Source organism: Cetorhinus maximus, chromosome 32, assembly GCF_964194155.1.
Source record: "Cetorhinus maximus chromosome 32, sCetMax3.hap1.1, whole genome shotgun sequence".
NCBI classification, from domain to species: domain Eukaryota; kingdom Metazoa; phylum Chordata; class Chondrichthyes; order Lamniformes; family Cetorhinidae; genus Cetorhinus; species Cetorhinus maximus.
In genome coordinates this window covers 13,513,176-13,531,089 of record NC_135910.1, presented here as the reverse complement: position 1 = coordinate 13,531,089, position 17,914 = coordinate 13,513,176, and the positions used below count along the sequence as shown (strand labels likewise).

Genomic DNA, 17,914 nt, shown 5'->3' with positions numbered 1-17,914 from the left:
CGACTAATGGCTGGAGCGTGAGGGGGCGAGTCATGTGAATACTTTTAATCACAGTTGGCAACCGTAGATGGAAAAGAGGTCCAGGAGCACAGAATGTGCTGGAGTTGTCAAGGGACCCAGTCCGGTCATGAGGCCAGAGGCCAAAGGGCGTGAGGGGTGTGGGGTGGGGGCGGGGGTAGGGGCGGGGGTGGGGGTAGAATCCACACAAGAATGTCACGGTTTTGAGGATGATGCTGTTCTCTCTCGTCCTGTCTCCCCTGCCTCCTTCTCTCTCTCTCTCTCTCTCTCTCTCTTTCTCTGGTTTAATTTGCACAGTGATAAAGCCCCTTTAAGGCCAGCTCCGCTCTGCCAGTTAGTGAAGCAAGTCAATCCCAAGCTGTTAATCTGGAGCATTAATAATCGAGCAATTGGTGCTACCACCTGGGCCAGGCAGGAGAGGTGGAAGGAATGTGGCGCGGCAGCTGTAGATAAACCAATGCGACTGCTCAGTGCTGAGCGACTAAAAGCATCACAATTTCTATCAGTCTGGTCTGGTAATAAAGAAAAAGAGGATCTGAACACAGTGGACGTAATCCCAGCAATTGTGCGTGTTATCGGACTGTGGGACTGCATTGCATTCCTGTAGCAGCGCCTGGGACCCGGACAGTTCAATAGGATCCGTGAGCAATGTTTGATTTCTTTATTTCCCCCCTTATCGTGTTATTAAAGCCGATTGAAATTCAATCTGCTCGGGGGATGCTTTTCACAGTCCAGGGAGACCCCGTCGTTTCCTGATTTTCCGATTCATTGGGTCGCTCTTAGGGGATAGGAGAACTCAGGCCCCTCTCCGTGTGTGACTACTGCAAATCCTGCTGTGTCTCTCAGACCAAGCGCGACGTGCTGGCCGAGCAACACCCTCGAAATCGTTAACCAGGGCGACGCGCGTTGAGTGGACAACGCAACCTGGAGGGAGAAAATTGTCAGACCTCCTCAAGGTAACCTGAACCCCAGGGTCCGTTACTCTCTCTGAGTCTGCTCGTAAATGATTTGTTAGCCGTTATGGGATCATATGCACATGTTCAAATGCCTAAAAGATGATTTTTCTTTTTAGCTAAGAGCATAAGAACTAGGAGTAGGCCTTACAGCCCCTCGAGCCCGCTCCGCCATTCAATACGATCATGGCTGATCTTATACCTCAACTCCACTTTCCCGCCCGCTCCCCATATCCCTTGATTCCATGAAAAGTCAAAAATCTGTCTATCTCAGCCCTAAGTGTATTCAACGATGGAGCATCCACGGCCCTCTGGGGTAGAGAATTCCAAAGATTCACCACCCTCTGAGTGAAGAAATTTCTCCTCGTCTCAGTCCCAAATGATGGGCCCCTTATCCTGAGACTGTGCCCCCGTGTTCTAGATTCCCCAGCCAGGGGGAAACAACCTCTCATTATCTACCCTGTCAAGCCCCTACACAATCTTGTACGTAGTTCAATGAGATCACCTCTCATAGTTCAAAACTCCAGTAATAAGAGACCCAGTTTACTCAGCCTCTCATCATTGGACAACTCTCTCATCCCTGGGACCAATCAAGTGAACCTTCAGCTCCAATGCAAGTCCATCCTTCCCTAAATATGGAGACCAAAACTGCACACAATGTTCCCGATGTGGTCTCACCAAAGCCCTGTAGAACTGTAGCCTTTGTCGAGGAAGTGGTTAGACTTAAATTTTTAGATTTGAATTGCTCTAAGGGGAGAGGAAGGACCAGAGTGAAAAAGTGGAGGATTTGATTTTAAAAACTGAAAGAAATGGAGAAAAAAAGGATAGACACAAATGGCATAAGATAATGAATTATTTGGGTTACTACGAAGGATCCAGTGATGGAGTGACTACTGGGCATGTCACTGGGGCTTCTTTAAGAGATTGTCATTCAAGGATACAAGAGTTGATTGGCCTATGGGAATGTCACTTAAGTTATAAAGGTGCATTGACTCATAGGCGTGCCATCCGGAGACGTATTAATAGATTAACCAAGGTGGGTGTTACTTATTTAAGAAATGGGAGCAAGAGTCGGTAACAAGGTCCCTTGAGCCTGCTCCACTTTTCAGTAAGATTGTGGCTGCCTTTCTACATCTCCACTTTCTCGCCCTATCTCCATGTCGCTCGATTCCCTTGGTGTTCATGAGTCTTTCGATCTCAGAGCCTACCACACAATTGAACAATGTTGTGTATGAATTTCAGTGCCAGTGCGATGCCAGGCTGTGCGTCCCAGCGACTGGCTGACCAAATCAAACTGCATGTTGCTTCAATTTGTTCGTAATAGACAGAGTACAGACCGTACTTAACAAGCCCACACTCGCAAAAGCCAGAAGCAAAATGTCCAATGTTGGATGTGATTTTTCAAATTCATTTTTACAGGATGTGGGTGTTGCTGGGCATGATTGGGCAGCACTTACGGGACAATCCCGAGTGCGCTAACAGCTACACTAACAACCAATTTAAGATAATCAGTCGGGCTCATAATGTGGCTCATTTACACTTGCTAGAAGTGACATATGTTCACACACAGGGACCGTTCTCTGCAAACAGAAGGAATATGTTCCAGCCTTGCACCTTTACTGAATTACTCAGGAGCTTGGGGAGCCAAGAGTTCCCAGTTGCTTTCTCTGTGGCAACACCTCGGCCAATCAGAGTCGACCTGCCAACTAGTCCTCCTCCAGTATAAATTGTTGCGATCATTTGAAATTTGGCATTCTTGTGTTTGTCCTGAGGAGTGCAAGATGAAAAGCTTCAGCAACATGTCTCTCTTCCCAGCAATATTTCAGAGCTGTAAACGGGACAGCCAAACGGAACAGCATTCAGGCAATTCAGAGGAAGGACTTTGCCCCAAGCGGGACCTTGTCACCCTTGTTCCTCTGAATGCCTGACTTGAAGGGCGGGGGTAGGGTAGGGTGGGGGTGGGGTGGGCGGGGCAGGGGCAGAAATGCTAATGAGAGGAAATGCAATAGGTCTCGCCTGTCGTATGCTGGATGTGGTAAAATTCACAACAATACCAACAAAATCAATCATTCAGCAGATACAGTGAGCAGCTGTTTCCAGAAACAATCGTTCGAAACAATGGGCCTTGTAACCAGAGACCGAGCTAAGTGTCCGCAAGAGAACATTAGGTTTTTAACCTCAAGTATTCTTGGCAATGTTGCTGAATCAAATATGCCATTCAAATATCCTCCAGTTCCCAACAGTTAGTCTATTAATGAAAAAAAAGGAGGGATCTCTCTCTCTCTCTATCCTTACCAATTCCTCACAGACTTCAAGAGGTTAAAATGAATCCCCCCCCACCCCCACATATTATTAGAAATTTTGTGCCTATAAGGTTATAGGACTGTGCTGTCCTAGTAGCAAATCCGATACTGAACAATCGGGTCCAAAGAATTAGCTATGTACAAATACACAGTACAACGAGAACTCTGCCCTCCAGCCTGTGTCCGCTCCAAGTGGGGAATCTGGAACACAGGGGGTCACAGTCTCAGAAGAAGGGGGCGGCCTTTTAGGGCTGAGATGAGCCTAGCTGAAGCAGCGTTGAATCAAGGCCTCCCTGTGAGATGAGCCTAGCCTTGAATCAAGGCCTCTCTGGTGCCCCTGCCTCCACATCCTCACCGTGCTCCTCACCGTGCTCTTCTTCTGATCCACAACTGGAGCCATCCTCTGTGGCCTGTGGAGCTGTGTCAAGATCCTCTTCCTCCAGCGGATCCCCCCTTGCCAGTGCCAGATTGTGGAGAGAGCAGCGTGCAACCACTATCAGGGACACCCGCTCTGGGGGATATTGTAGTGCTCCCCCTGAACGGTCGAGGCACCTGAATCTCATCTTCAGAAGACCTATGGTCCTCTCAATCACCGCCCTTATGGAGGCATGACTCCTATTATAACACTGCTCTGCCTCTGTTCTTGGGTGCCAGAGAGGCGGCATAAGCCACCTTTTCAATGGATAGCTCTTGTCACCCAGCAGCCATCCATCCAGTCGGGCTGGAGCACTGAGCAGCCTTGGCACCTGTGAGTGTCGGAGGATGTATGCATGATCGTCATGGAGTCATAGAGGTCTACAGCACTGAAAAAGGCCCTTCAGCCCATCGAGTCTGTGCCGGTCAAACAAGTACCTAACTATTCTAATCCCATTTTCCAGCACTAGGCCCAAAGCCTTGTATGCCATGGCATCGCAAGTGCACATCCAAATACTTCTTAAATGTTATGAGGGTTTCTGCCTCTACCACCCTTTCAGGCAGTGAGTTCCAGATTCCCACCACCCTCTGGGTGAAAAAATTCTTCCTCTCATCCCCTATAAACCCCCTGCCCCTTACCTTAAATCTATGTACCCTGGTTATTGATCCCTCCACCAAGGGGAAAAGTTCCTTCCTGTCTACCCTATCCATGCCCCTCATAATTTTATACACCTCAATCTCCTCTGCTCCAGGGAAAATAACCCCAGTCTATCCAATCTTTTCTCATAGCTAAAACTCTCCAGCCCAGGCAATATCCTGGTAAATCTCCTCTGCACTCTCTCTCATGCAATCACATCCTTCCTATAATGCGGATTCCAGAACTGCACGCAATACTCTAGCTGTGGCCTAACCAGCGTTTTATACTGTTCCAGCATAACCTCCCTGCTCTTATATTCTATGCCTCGGCTAATAAAGGCAAGTATCGCATATGCCTTCTTAATCACCTTATCTACCTGTCCTGCTACCTTAAAGGACCGGTGGACATGCACACCAAGATCCTGCTGATCTTCGGTACTTCCCAGGGTCCTACCATTCATCGTGTATTCCCGTGCCTTGTTTGTCCTGCCCAAGTGCATCACCTCACACTTATCCGGATTAACTTCCATTTGCCACTGATCAGCCCATCTGACCAGCCCATCTATATCCTCCTGTAATCTAAGGCTATCCTCCTCACTATTTACCACCCCACCAATTTTCGTGTCATCCGCAAACTTACTGATCAACCCTCCTACATTCAAGTCTAAATCGTTTATATATACCACAAACAGCAAGGGACCCAACACCGATCCCTGTGGAACCCCACTGGACACAGGCATCCAGTCACAAAAATACCCCTCAACCATCACCCCCTGCTTCCTGCCACTCAGCCAATTCTGGATCCAATTTGCCATGGATCCCATGGGTTCTTACCTTCGTTATTGGTCTCCCATGAGGGACCTTATCAAAAGCCTTGCTGAAGACCAAATAGACTATGTCAAATGCATTGCCCTTATCTACACACCTGGTCACCTCTTCGAAAAATTCAATCAAATTGGTCAGACATGACCTCCCCTTAACAAAACCCTGCTGACTGTCCTTGATTTATCCCTGCCTCTCCAAGTGTAGATTAATTCTGTCCCTCAGAATTGCTTCCAATAGTTTCCCCATCACTGATGTTAGACTGACTGGCCTGTAGTTCCCTGGTTTATCCCTGCTTCCCTTCTTGAATAACGGTACCACATTGGTTGTCCTTATATCCTCTAGCACCTCTCCTGTGTCCAGAGAGGTATTGAAAATTATTGCCAGTGCCCCTGCTATCTCCTCCCTTGCCTCACTCAACAGCCTGGGATACATTTCATCCGGGCCTGGAGATTTATCTACTTTTAAGCCTGCCAGACCACATAGAATCTCCTCCCTTTCTAGGCTAATTTCTTTAATGATATCACAGTCCTTCTGCCTGATTTCCATACCCACATTGTCCCTCTCACTTGGAACCCTACCTACGTCTTCCGGCTCCACACACAAATTTCCATTTTGGTCCTTAATGGACCATAGTTATCCTCTTACTCTTAATGTACTTGTAAAATAACTTTGGATTTTCCTTTATTTTACCTGTCAATGTTTTTTCATGCCTCCTTTTTGCTCTCCTAATTTCCTTTTTAGGTTCCCCCCTACACATTCTATACTCCTCTAGGACTTCCACTGTTTTGAGCCCTCGGTATCTGCCATAAGCCTCCCTTTTTCTCTTTATCCAATCCTGTATATCCCTCGACATCCAGGGTTCCCTGGATTTGTTGGTCCCACCCTTTGTCTTTACTGGAATATGTCGGCCCTGTACTCTCCCTATTTCCTTCTTGAATGAGTCCCACTGCTCTGACACAGATTTACCTAAAAGTAGCTGCTCCCAGTCCACTCTGGCGAAATCATATCTGATCTCATTAAAATCGGCCTTCCCCCAATATGGAACTCTGATTTCTGGCCCATCCTTGTCCTTTTCCATAACAACCTTGAATCTAATAGAAATATGATCACTATCTGCAAAATGCTCCCCCACTGATACCTCTACCACTTGCCTGGCTTCATTTGCTAAATTTAAGTCCAGGACCTTCTACATACTGGCTTAAAAAGCTCTCCTGGATGCATTTTAAGAATTCCACTCCCTCTAAACCTATCACACTATGACTAACCCAGTTAATGTTGGGGAAGTTGAAATCCCCCACTATTACTACCCTATTATTTTTACACTTCTCTGAAATTTGCCTACATACCTGCTCTTCTATTTCTCTCTGACTGTTTGGGGGCCTATAGTACACTCCCAGCAATGTGATTGCTCCTTTTCTGTTTTTCAGTTCTACCCATGTGGCTTCATTTGAGGAGTTTTCTAAGATGTCATTACTGCTGTAATTGATTCCTGGCTCAGTATTGCGATACCCCCTCCTCTTTTACCACCTTCCCTGTCTCACCTGAAGACCCTATATCCTGGAATATTGAGCTGCCAATCCTGCCCCTCTGTCAACCATCATGGGTTGGCAAGGGAGTTGCCAGGGTACCTTGCACAGACTTGCAGAATCTGCATCTTATGGTCACAAACTATCTGCATGTTTATGGAATGGAATCCCTTCGTGTTGACAAAGGCACCCAGCTCACCCTCTGGTGCCTTGATGGCCACATGTGTACAGTCAGCTGCACCCTGGATGCGGGGGGAAGCCAGCAATCGCTGCAAAGCCTCTGGCTCATTCAACCTGGCCGGACTTGTCCATCCAGAAATGAATGAATGTCATGACCCGCCTGAACAGAGCATCAGTCACCAGCTTCACACAAATATGGACAGCTGATTGGGAGACTCCACATGGATCCCTCACTGACCCCTGGAAAGAGCACAAGGCACTGTGACCTTCAGAGCCACTGGCATGGGGTGTCCACCCACACAGTCGGAGGTGATCTCAGGCCCGATCATCTGACAAATGGAGTTAACGGTCTCCCTGGAGAGGCGGAGCCTCTTTCGGCACTGCACCTCTGACATGTTGAGGTAGCTGCATCGCTGCTTGTGCACTCTGGCAGCAGGATAATGGCGTCTTCTGCGGCCACTTCCACCTTGGACTCCTTGCTGGCCTGCGCCTCTCCACCCACAGGTCACTGCCTTGGGTGCTGCCCACGGACACCCGGCCTCCTCTCCCTTCTGCCCCTCTCTTCCTCCTCAGAGGAGGTGCCACCAGGTGGAGTAGAGAATCCCCATTCCCAGAGAAACAGGAGGCCTGTCTGGTGACTGCAAGAGTCCACATGATATAAATCCTCCAGGGGCCTTGGAGACACCAATGAATCCTGAAATGAAGACTGAAGCTCAAAACAGCAAAACAGCTGTCAAGTTTCACTTGAGCAACCAGCAGCAAACTACCTCCTGAACAAAGACAGAATTACCTGGAGAAACTCAGCAGGTCTGGCAGCATCGGCGGAGAAGAAAAGAGTCGACGTTTTGAGTCCTCATGACCCCTCAACAGAACTCCTGAACTACTCACAATGGCAATGCTTCAAACCCTCTTCATCCTGCTCTTGGATGGCAACTCATTAAAAACGGGCTGCCCTCCTGCCCGACTTGCCCCTGCGACGAGCGCAAAATTGCGCAGGGGATGTAGAATCTCGGTCAATAGGCCTTTTGGGCGGCCTTAATCGGCCCTTTAATTGTCGGCGGGCAGGGATCCAACTCCCACACGGGCCCTCCGACCTCAATATTGCTCGTGCGCGCAATGACATCGGGACGCGTGCCCGACATCACCTCGCGCGATTCCACGTGCGTTCGGGTCGGGCGCGCGTCCGACCTTGGAATGTAAAAATTCAGGCCCCGTGGTCTATACCTTTCCATTTAATAGGCGACTGTCGATCAGGCCCGGCAGTGAGTAATGACTGCCTGCGACAAATCGGAACGAGGGAGCTGAGTTGACAAAAAGCACAAGCTCGTTGTAGAACCGTGGGATCGTGAGCCCGTGCGGATGTCAGTTCAGTTCCCCTCGAGTGGTCACAGTCGCTGGAACTGAAGAGGTGTTATAGAAATGTAAGATGATTTTGTTCCTCCAGCCAAGTTTCCAGTAAATTTGTCTCCAGTCACTGTTAAATTTCTAAAGTCAACAGAAGTTGACAGAAAATCAGATAAATGGATGTTAGAAGTTATTAATAATTATTCTGGGTGTTTAGTCACTAAATGGACTTTGATGGTAGACTTATTATTTAGCGAGAGGCACACCATTCATTGAAAGGCTGGCCAGAACTCTACTTTGAAGATAAAAATAATTTGAATATGGCTGGTGACCATGAAACCATTGCCAATTGTCATCAAAAGCTCAACCTGGTTCACTAATGTCCTTTAGGGAAGGAAACCTGGCATCCTTACCCAGTCTGGCCTATATGTGACTCCAGACCCACAAGCAACGTCCTTAAATGTCCATTGAACAAAGGCAATCGGGGATGGGCAATAAATGCTGGCCAAGCCCACATCCCATGAACAAATAATTTTTAAAAAGCAGGAAAAGAGTAGAGAGCCAAGGAGCTGAAAAGAATTCCAAGTTATTTTTACATCCTTTATTTACGCTTGCTCCCACCAATCATTTCCTCAATATTTTTGGTAATTCCACAACTGTGATTCAACTCTCCCATTGCGTTCAGTCATTGTCTCAGACTGATTCTATTACACCGCCAGTGAGTCAGTCAGTTCCCCTGAAGACGCAGTTTTCATTAATGCTATTTTGAATGTGCTTGGGGAAAATCTTGATCATTTTACCCGTGCAGTCGGAAGTGAGAATTGGCACAGCCAATGCAAGTTTGCATGCACTCAAATAAGTAAGGGAAGCTCGCTGACTCTGAAATGGAGAAGGGGGAGGTCCATCTTACAGAGGTCACTTGGCATTTAATGGGTGGCGAAAACGTGAAACAGTGGTTTTGGATCAATCAGGGCAGCAGATTTGTCTTATGAGGAAAGGTTGAGCAGGTTGGGCCTACACCCATTGGACTTTAGAAGAATGAGAGGTGATCTTGTCAAGATTCTGAGGGGGGCTTGACAGGGAGGACACCTCATGGGGGCGTCTGGGACTAGGGGCCATGGTTTCAAAATAAGAGGTCTCCCGTTTAAGACAGAGATGAGGAACTTCTTCTCTCAGAGGCTTGTTAGTGTTTGGAATTCTCTTCCCCAGAGAGCGGTGGGGGCTGGGTCATTGAATACATTCAAGGCGGAGTTAGACAGATTTTTGATTGACAAGGGGGGGGTCCAGGGTAAGGAGGGGCAGTAACGAAAGTGGAGTTGAGGCCACAATCAAGTTATCCATGATCTTATTGAATGATGGAGCAGGCTCGATGGGCCAAATGGCCTACTGCTGCTCCTACTTCTTATGTTGTTCTGCCAAGAGTGCACTGTGAAGCAAATTGATGCCAAGTTAAGACTAGGTGCCAAGGCGCATTTCCTTAGCCACGGCTCAGTAGGTTGCACTCTTGCCTTGGCATCAGGAGGTTGCTGGTTCAAGTCCCAGTCCAGGGATCTGAGCACAAACTCTAGGCTGACACTCCTAGAGCAGTACCGAGGGAGCGCACTGTCAAAGGTGATGTCTTTCAGATGAGGCGTTAAACTGAGGCCCTGTTTGTCCTCTCAGGTAGAACGTAAAAGATTCCTTGGCACTATTTTGATGAGGAGCAGGGGAGCTTGCCCAGGGTGCCCTGGTCAATATTTAACCCTCGGGCAGCACCTTTCTCATCTTTGCTCTCAATGATGGGCCTCTTGGGATGGAATGTGTAACATGCTGAGTAAATGCGAGACTTGCATTTTCATAGCACCTGACACAATTTCAGAACATCTCAAAGTGCACTTCAGCCAACGAGGCACTTTTGAAGTCTAGTCGCTGTCTAAAGGAAGCTTGCGCACAGCAAGATCCCACAAACAGCAAGGTGATCATGAGGAGATAAACCCGTTTTAGTGATGTTGACAGGCACGGGGTGTGTCATCCTAGATTTTTTTGGGCTCTGGGGTGGGGCTTGAAGCTACAACCTTTGAACTTCAAGGAGAGAGTGCTACCCACTGAGCCACAGTTTGATACACATGAAGCAATGCTGCAGGTAAATGAACAACAATTTCCCACACATGCTATTGCACTCAACTCTGAATTCCTTTCCATAATATAAACCGTCAACTCGGAAGATAGATGGCTGTGATGAGAATTCCTGACTCCTGTCGCGATAATTGTAAGGTAACGGCGATGGTGTACTGGCAGTCAAAGCCAAGCCATGCTGGTGTCCCTCCACTCCGAGGAGGGTCTGATTGTAGGGGAGGCTATACCCATGAGGGAATCTGTATTTGGCACAGCTCGTTTCAACATCTTGCCAAGCATAAGGAGATTCTGCAGGCCAGAGCAAGCGATCTAATGGGAATAAGAGAATTTGCTGGCCATGAAACAAACAGTTGCATTATTGTTAACAAAATCATGAGTGTATTGGTCTGGCTCCTAGACCCAGTTATTGGCCTCCACTCCCACCCGCCCCTCACCCCAAGAGAAAAGGCTTGCATTTATTAGCGAGCTCCTCATGACCACGAGACATCTCAAAACACTTCACAGCCAATGAAATATAGTCACTGTAGGAAACAGGTAGCCAATTTGCACACAAGAAGATCCCACAAACACAGCAATGCAATAATAACCAGGTAATTTGATCTTTGGTGATGTTGACTGAGGAATAGCCAGGAATAACTCCCCCCCCACGCTCATCTTTGTAAGGGTGCCACGGCATCTTTCACACCCAGCTGAGCAGGCCCCAGTTTCAGCCCCTCGCCTGAAAGGCAGCACCTCCAACAGTGCAGCACTCCCTCGGTACTGCACTGGAGTGCCAGACTTGACGTTGTGCCCAAGTCCTGGAGCGGAACTTGAACTGGGAACCTTGTGATTCAGGGGCGAGAGTGCTACTCACTGAGCACAGAGAGTCTCTGAACTACCCTCATCGGATCTGGGCTCTGATGGAAATCTGACATAGGCAGAATTTGGTGCAAGTCAATCCACACCTTGTTTCTCATCAAAGGGACACTGAAGCAGTTAAACGGACGTAAGGTGCCCCGTTATTTTACCACCGTTGATAAAATATATGATCAAAAATGTTTAATTTTCAGTTGGACAGATTCTGTACACTGTTAGCGGGACCTCACACTCAAAAGGTAATTTGATGTGCCCATGGTTGTGTTTGGGCCATTACAGATTCAGAGAGGATCCTCATCTTCAGAGAGCGCCAAATTGAACCCAGAGCAAAAAAACTGTGGCACAATCAGCAGCGCTGTATACAACAAAGCTATGACTGGTTGTACCTACCAAGAAAGATTGTGCAGGCTGATTGAGATCCGATAGAGATTATGAAGGGGTTTGACAGGGTTGGCATAGAGAGTAAATTTCCACTCCTACGTTACAACAATTCAAAAAGTGCTACATTGGCTGTAAAGCGCTTTGGGATGTCCGGTGATCGCCATATCGATGCATATCTTTCTTTCTCTTTCACTCTCATGGGGAAGGCCACAATTTGTAATGTAACATGGTCATTCATAAACCCAACACCAAATTGAAGAAAAACTTCTTTACCCAGACGGTGGTGAGAACGTGGGACTCGTCACCACTGGGGGTGGTTGAGGCGAATCGTCGAGATGCGTTTAAGGGGAGCTGGATAAACATACGAGGGGTGGGGGGAGTTGAGGGTAAGATGAAGCGGGATGGGAGGAGGCTTGTGTGAAGTATAAACACCAGCATGAACCATTTGGGCCGAGTGGCCTATTTCTGTGCTGTGCATTCCAGGTAATTCTTTGCATTATATCGACCCAGCACCAATTCACACACAATCACCACTAGCCTTAAGAGAACCAGAACGTGTACAGTCACATATATCGTCACCTCAATGGCCACTGGAAGGAGAGCAGGGTCCCACAGATTGGTGGACCCCTCAATGTATGGGCACAGCGACTGATGTCGTAACCTTCATGGTGAGAATCCCACAGGAACACGCTGAAGTGTAAGTGGGTTCTGAGACAGTGTTGAGGCACAAGCGGAACATGGAAGTAGGCGAGCAAGATCAGCAACATTCCGCGGAGATATGCAGGCGCACAGTTCACACATGGACACGGGCAATTAGCGATCTGGAATGCGGAACCTGCTCAAACGTTGCACAGGACATCGGGCTCCATTCTAGCTGCACTGCATAGTCCACGATGGTGGCAACCTCTACCAGGATGGGGGCTGGTGTAGAGTCAACAGTGGCTTAACGTTTAGTCAACATAGGGGCTCGTTTGCAGTCGGGTTGTCAGAGACACGAAGCCCACAAGCCACACTCAACACCTCTGGGATTAGCTGTCAGTTTGGGAAGGATGATGTGCAATGTGTTCTTTACGTCACTGCCTCGGGGCTTTGGGAGGTCATCCAAGTTGGAGCTCCAACTGGTGAAGTGGCCAGCCAAGATCGTCATCATGCCAAAGCTTGAAAACAGGAGGATTGCATTCTTGTGGGTGAGAGTCGATGTCAGGTCTGAGTCACGCCAGGGATCGCTGTCATCTTCACCGCTTGGGGTGTACTTTGTCAGAGTGGAAATAGAAGCCACACGCTTTTAATTTCCACTATGTTCAGAATCTCGACCTAGACCGCCGCCCTCTGTCCGAAGTGAAGGTTATCCTCTGCCATATTTTTTCTTATTCGTTTACAGGATGTGGGCATCGCTGGCTGGGCCAGCATTTATTGCCTTTCCCTCATTGTCATCATTCAGAGAGCAGTTAAGAGTCAACCACATTGCTGTGGATCTGGAGTCACATGTAGGCCAGACCGGGTGAGGACAACAGATTTCCTGCCCTAGAGGGCATTGAATTCAAATTTCACCATCTGCCTGTGGTGGGGTTCAAACCCAGGTCCCCGGAGCATTACCCTTGGTCTCGGGAATACTAGTCCAGTGACAATACCACCACCTTCTTGAGCCGCTGCAGTCCATGTGGTGTAGGTACACCCACAGTGCTGTTAGGGAGGGAGATCCAGGATTTTGACTCAGCGACAGTGAAGGAACAGCGAGATAGTTCTAAGTCAGGGTGGCTTGTAGCTTGGAGGGGAACTTCCAGGTGGCGGCGTTTCCATATGTGAACAGCATCAGAAGACATTCAGGCCCTCTACTGGAAAGCTGCCCTTGCCCTGAGGAATCATAACTCTAGTCGAAACATTGTTTTTTTTTCATTTGTTCTTGGGATTTATTGACCATCCCTAATTGCCCTTGAGAAGGTGGCGGTGAACCGCCTTCTTGAACCGCTGCAGATCGTGCAGTGTAGGTACACCCACAAAGTTAGTAGACTTTTCTGTCGTGGTTTGAGGCAAAAGAGTGGCTTGCTGGACCATTTCGGGGGGCAGCTAAGGGTCAACCACATTACTCTGGATCTGGGGTGACATGTGAGCCAGGCTGGGTTAGGACAATTTCTCTTCATCTTGCCACTGTTTCAATTGCTGTCAATTGACTTAAAATCTGGGTTCCATGTTACTGGCTGTCCAGCTAGTACAAACTGTTTCTCCCTGTGCACTCCGTCAAGACCGCTCATAATGTTGAGCACCTCGAATTAAGTCTTGCCTGAACCTTCTTTGCTTCAAGAGGAACGATGCCAACCAGCTTCCCCACATAACTGGAGTCCCTCATCCCTGGTACCGTTCCAGTACATCTCCGCTCTATCCTCTTCCCCTGGAGCACGTCAGTGAACCAGGTAAGTTTCATAACAATTCAGTAGTTTTGTGATTATTATCAACGATGAGATAAGAATTTTATGGCAGAATCTATTAACTAGAATCATAGAAGGTTTGCAGCACAGAAGGAGACCACTCGGCCCATCGTATCTGCACCAGCCGGAAAACGAGCCACCCAGCCTGATCCCACTTTCCAGCATTTGGTCCATAGCCCTGGAGGTTACGGCACTTGAGGTATATAATCCAGGCACCAACTAATTGAATTTAAACTGCACCCCACCTTCCCAGCTGCCATGGTGGGACTTGAACTTATGTGTCCAGAGTATTAGCCCAGGCCTCTGGCTTACCAGTCCAGCAGCATTACCCCCAAGCTACCAGCTCATCACCAGTTTACAAGGTGGGAAAATGGAATCACCTAGGGGGTTTCAATCACTGGCCATGCCCATGTTGGCAGCCAAACCCACACTCCCTACCGCCTAAAAGGACAAGGGCAGCAAACGCGTAGGAGCATCATTATCACCTCCAGGTCAAGTCACACGCCATCCTGACTTGGAAATGCATCGGCCGTTCCTTCACTGTCGCTGGGTCAAAATCCTGCCCTAACAGCGCTGTGGGCAGTGCCTTCACTGCAAGGGACTGGTGTGGTCCAAGATGGCAGCTCTCCTCGAGGGTAACTAGGGATGGGCAACATATGCTGGCCTTGCCAGCGATGCTGATACCCTGAGAATGGAAGACTAACCAGATCAACGCAAGCTGAAGAGGTACAAGTGTAAAACCACCAAACACAAGTCGGAAGTATGACATAATGCTGTTTTTTTTTTCAAACAGGTGTCAGTACAAGTGCTTACATGGTTTCAGTCGCTAACACTCTTGGTTCAGAGTCAGAAGCTTGAGCCAAGGGATATGGGCAGTGGTTGGGAATGTGGAGTTGAGGCAGGAGATCAGCCATGATCGTATTGAATGGTGGAGCAGGCCCGATAGGCCGAATGGTCCACAGCTGCTCTCTTTTCTTATTTTCTTATAGTCTTATCCTTGGGCAAAGGGAGGTGTGCTTTTAAAAAAAAAAATCAGCCAAAAAACTCCCCTTTCGTAAATTCCTTCCTGTGATACCTGAAAAGTGCATAGGCCCGGGTATCGGGTGATTTCCAGATCAGGTTTGTCTGCCCACCATAGTTGAATAGTTTGAGGATACACACACTGCCAAGTCTCAAACCTGAAGAATGGGGCATTGAGGGAGAGACTCGCTCTGCATAAGGAACCACTCTCTAGCAGGAGAGGAGGGAAGAAGGCTGGAAAAGTGGCAAGGCCTCGTTGATTTTACGATGACCTGATGAACCATTAGCAACCATCGCCAAAATAAGTAATTCTGTTTTTTGTTTTTCAGGAATCGTTCGACAGGATATCCGACGGCACTCAAAGCCCGAGACATCACTAAACACCCTGCTGCCTAATTTTTTAAGTGATTGGAAAGAACCAAAGGGAGAGGCTACACGCACTTGGTTTAAAAGATAATAGTCATCTCGTTGTTGTTAATCGGCCTTTATTGAAAGCAGTCGCGCCTTCGTCAATGGAACGCTCGGTATCGGTTGGGTTGGCCGGCCCTCACTGCCGTGTGCTCCGCCAGACGCTCGATTGGTGACTCCTTTCAGGCGATGGGTTTGTCCGCGTTCCGAGGATTTGCGACTGTGACAGCCTGACCCGCCCGCCCGTCCGCGCAGAGCCGAAAATGTGCAACATCAGCGATGACAGCTGTGATGTCGATTCAAGGCTGGACAGCCTGTTCCCGCCAACCCTGTACATCTTTGTCATAGTGATTGGCCTCCCGACCAACTGCCTTGCTCTGTGGGCCGCCTATCTGCAGGTCAAGCAGAGGAACGAACTGGGCGTGTACCTCCTCAACCTGTCCATCTCCGACCTCCTCTACATCGCCACCTTGCCCCCCTGGATTAACTACTTCCTCCACCAGGATAACTGGATCCTTGGCCCGGAGTCCTGCAAGCTCTTTGGCTTCATCCTCTACACCAACATCTACATCAGCATCGCCTTTCTCAGCTGCATCTCAGTCGACCGCTACCTCGCCGTGGCACACCCGTTGAGATTCGCCAAGATCCGCCGGGTGAAAACAGCGGTCATCACCAGCGCGGTGGTCTGGACAATCGAGATTGGGGCCAACTCTGCCCCGCTCTTCCACAACGAGCTGTTCGAAGACCGTTTCAACCACACCTTCTGCTTCGAGAAGTACCCCATGGAAAAGTGGGTGGCTCAGATGAACCTGTACCGAGTTTTCATCGGGTTCCTATTCCCCTGGATCTTGATGCTCTTTTCCTACCAGGGCATCCTCAAGGCGATCAAAGGGAACTTGTCGACAGAGAAGGGGGAGAAGGCGAAGATCAAGCGCCTGGCGCTGAGTCTCATCATTATCCTCTTGCTGTGCTTTGCGCCGTACCACATCATCCTGCTCCTGCGGAGTGTCATGTACCTGAGCAGACCCTGGGACTGCAGCTTTGAGGAGAATGTCTTTACGGCCTACCACGTCTCACTGGCTCTCACCAGCCTCAACTGTGTGGCCGACCCCATTCTTTACTGTCTGGTCAACGAAGGCGCCCGCAGCGATATGACCAAGGGTCTAGCGCCGCTCCTGAAGTTCTTTGCCAGCTCCAAATCGACAGACATTGCCCGGTCAGTCACTCTGGACACCCCCCTCTCCTCTAAAAAATCCCAATATTTCAACATTGAGCTTGTGGTACTGAGGGAGGACTGCATCCAAATGAAAACTTTGAGTTTATAAAGAGCTAAGAACTAAAATAAAATCTAAGGGTTATAAGATGTTATAGTATTGCTACCTTCATAAATGTATTTTTTATAACATTCCTGTATGCGGTAATGATTTTTTTAAAAACTTATTTAAATCATTTTGAACTGCTCGAGTAATCCTACCATCAGGCCTCCATTTCCCTGCTTTCCCAACGTTGAGTTTTCTATCCCTTTGTCACAACTGTCTTCGTGCATGTCGGCCTATCATTGGTGCACTGGATCCGGTCTGATCTGGACATCTTGCCCGTCCCCAAGGGTTGCCAACTTTGGCTGAATGGATTCCTGGAGGTTTCAGCAATTGACCTAGCCCGCCCTCCTCGCTCCTGCTATTGGCCGCCCAACATGTCCACCCAGGTGGAGCCAATTGGAAAGAGAAAGGGCCTCTCTGTTACCCAATCAGATGATGGCGGGCTGTCGACCAAGCCATTTTATTTTTTGGAAGCCCCTGTGATATTCCTCCAAGGTTGTTCAGAACAATGTCCCTCGAGATTAATCTCCAAATCCTGGAGCCTCCAGCTCAATTCAGGAGAGTTGGCAACCCTCTCCCCTCCCCCAGTTTGAAAACACTCCATATCTGCATCCTTATATAACTGTTGAAGTGGAGGTGGCTGCAAAACTGAACCCCACCATGAAAAAATTTGGGAATGGGCAGCACTTGACCAGATCTGCTTGCCTTAATGGTAATGGTAGAACCATTTAAGCAACTAGACATAATTTAGCCAAAATGTTACAATGGGTAATCATTGGCCTAGGATAACCATTCTGTTTTTTTTATTCTTTCACAGGGTGTCACTGGCCAGCATTTATTGCCCATCCCTAATTGCCCTTGAGAAGGTGGTGGTGAGCTGCCTTCTTCAGCCACTGCAGTCCATGTGGTGTAGGTACACCCACAGACCAATAGGGAGGGAGTTCCAGGATTTTGACCCAGCGACAGTAAGCAAGTGAGGATGGTGCGTGACTTGGAAGGGAACTTGCATGTGGTGGTGTTCCCAAGCATCCGCTGCCCTTGTCCTTCTAGTTGAATAGTGGAGCAGGCTCGAGGGGCCAAATGGCCTACTCCCACTCCAATTTCCTATGTTCCTATAGATATCAAGGGACATGGGGATAGTGCAGGAAAAATTGGCGTTGAGTCTGGGTTTGGAAGGTGCTGCTGCAGGAG

At 48.5% G+C, this 17,914-nt stretch overlaps 1 protein-coding gene across 1 annotated transcript; it reads left to right on the top strand.

The window, feature by feature from the left end:
• Nucleotides 1–15,224: 15,224 nt before the first annotated feature.
• LOC144671418 (G-protein coupled receptor 4-like) lies at nt 15,225–16,946 on the top strand. Its single transcript, XM_078533322.1, has one exon. It carries the CDS (start codon nt 15,668–15,670, stop codon nt 16,727–16,729), a length of 1,062 nt encoding a protein of 353 aa, XP_078389448.1. The 5' UTR covers nt 15,225–15,667; the 3' UTR covers nt 16,730–16,946.
• Nucleotides 16,947–17,914: the final 968 nt, after the last annotated feature.

Coding starts and splice junctions, on each gene's coding strand:
- LOC144671418 (XM_078533322.1), top strand. CDS start 15,668: ATGTGCAACATCAGCGATGACAGCTGTGATGTCGATTCAAGGCTGGAC.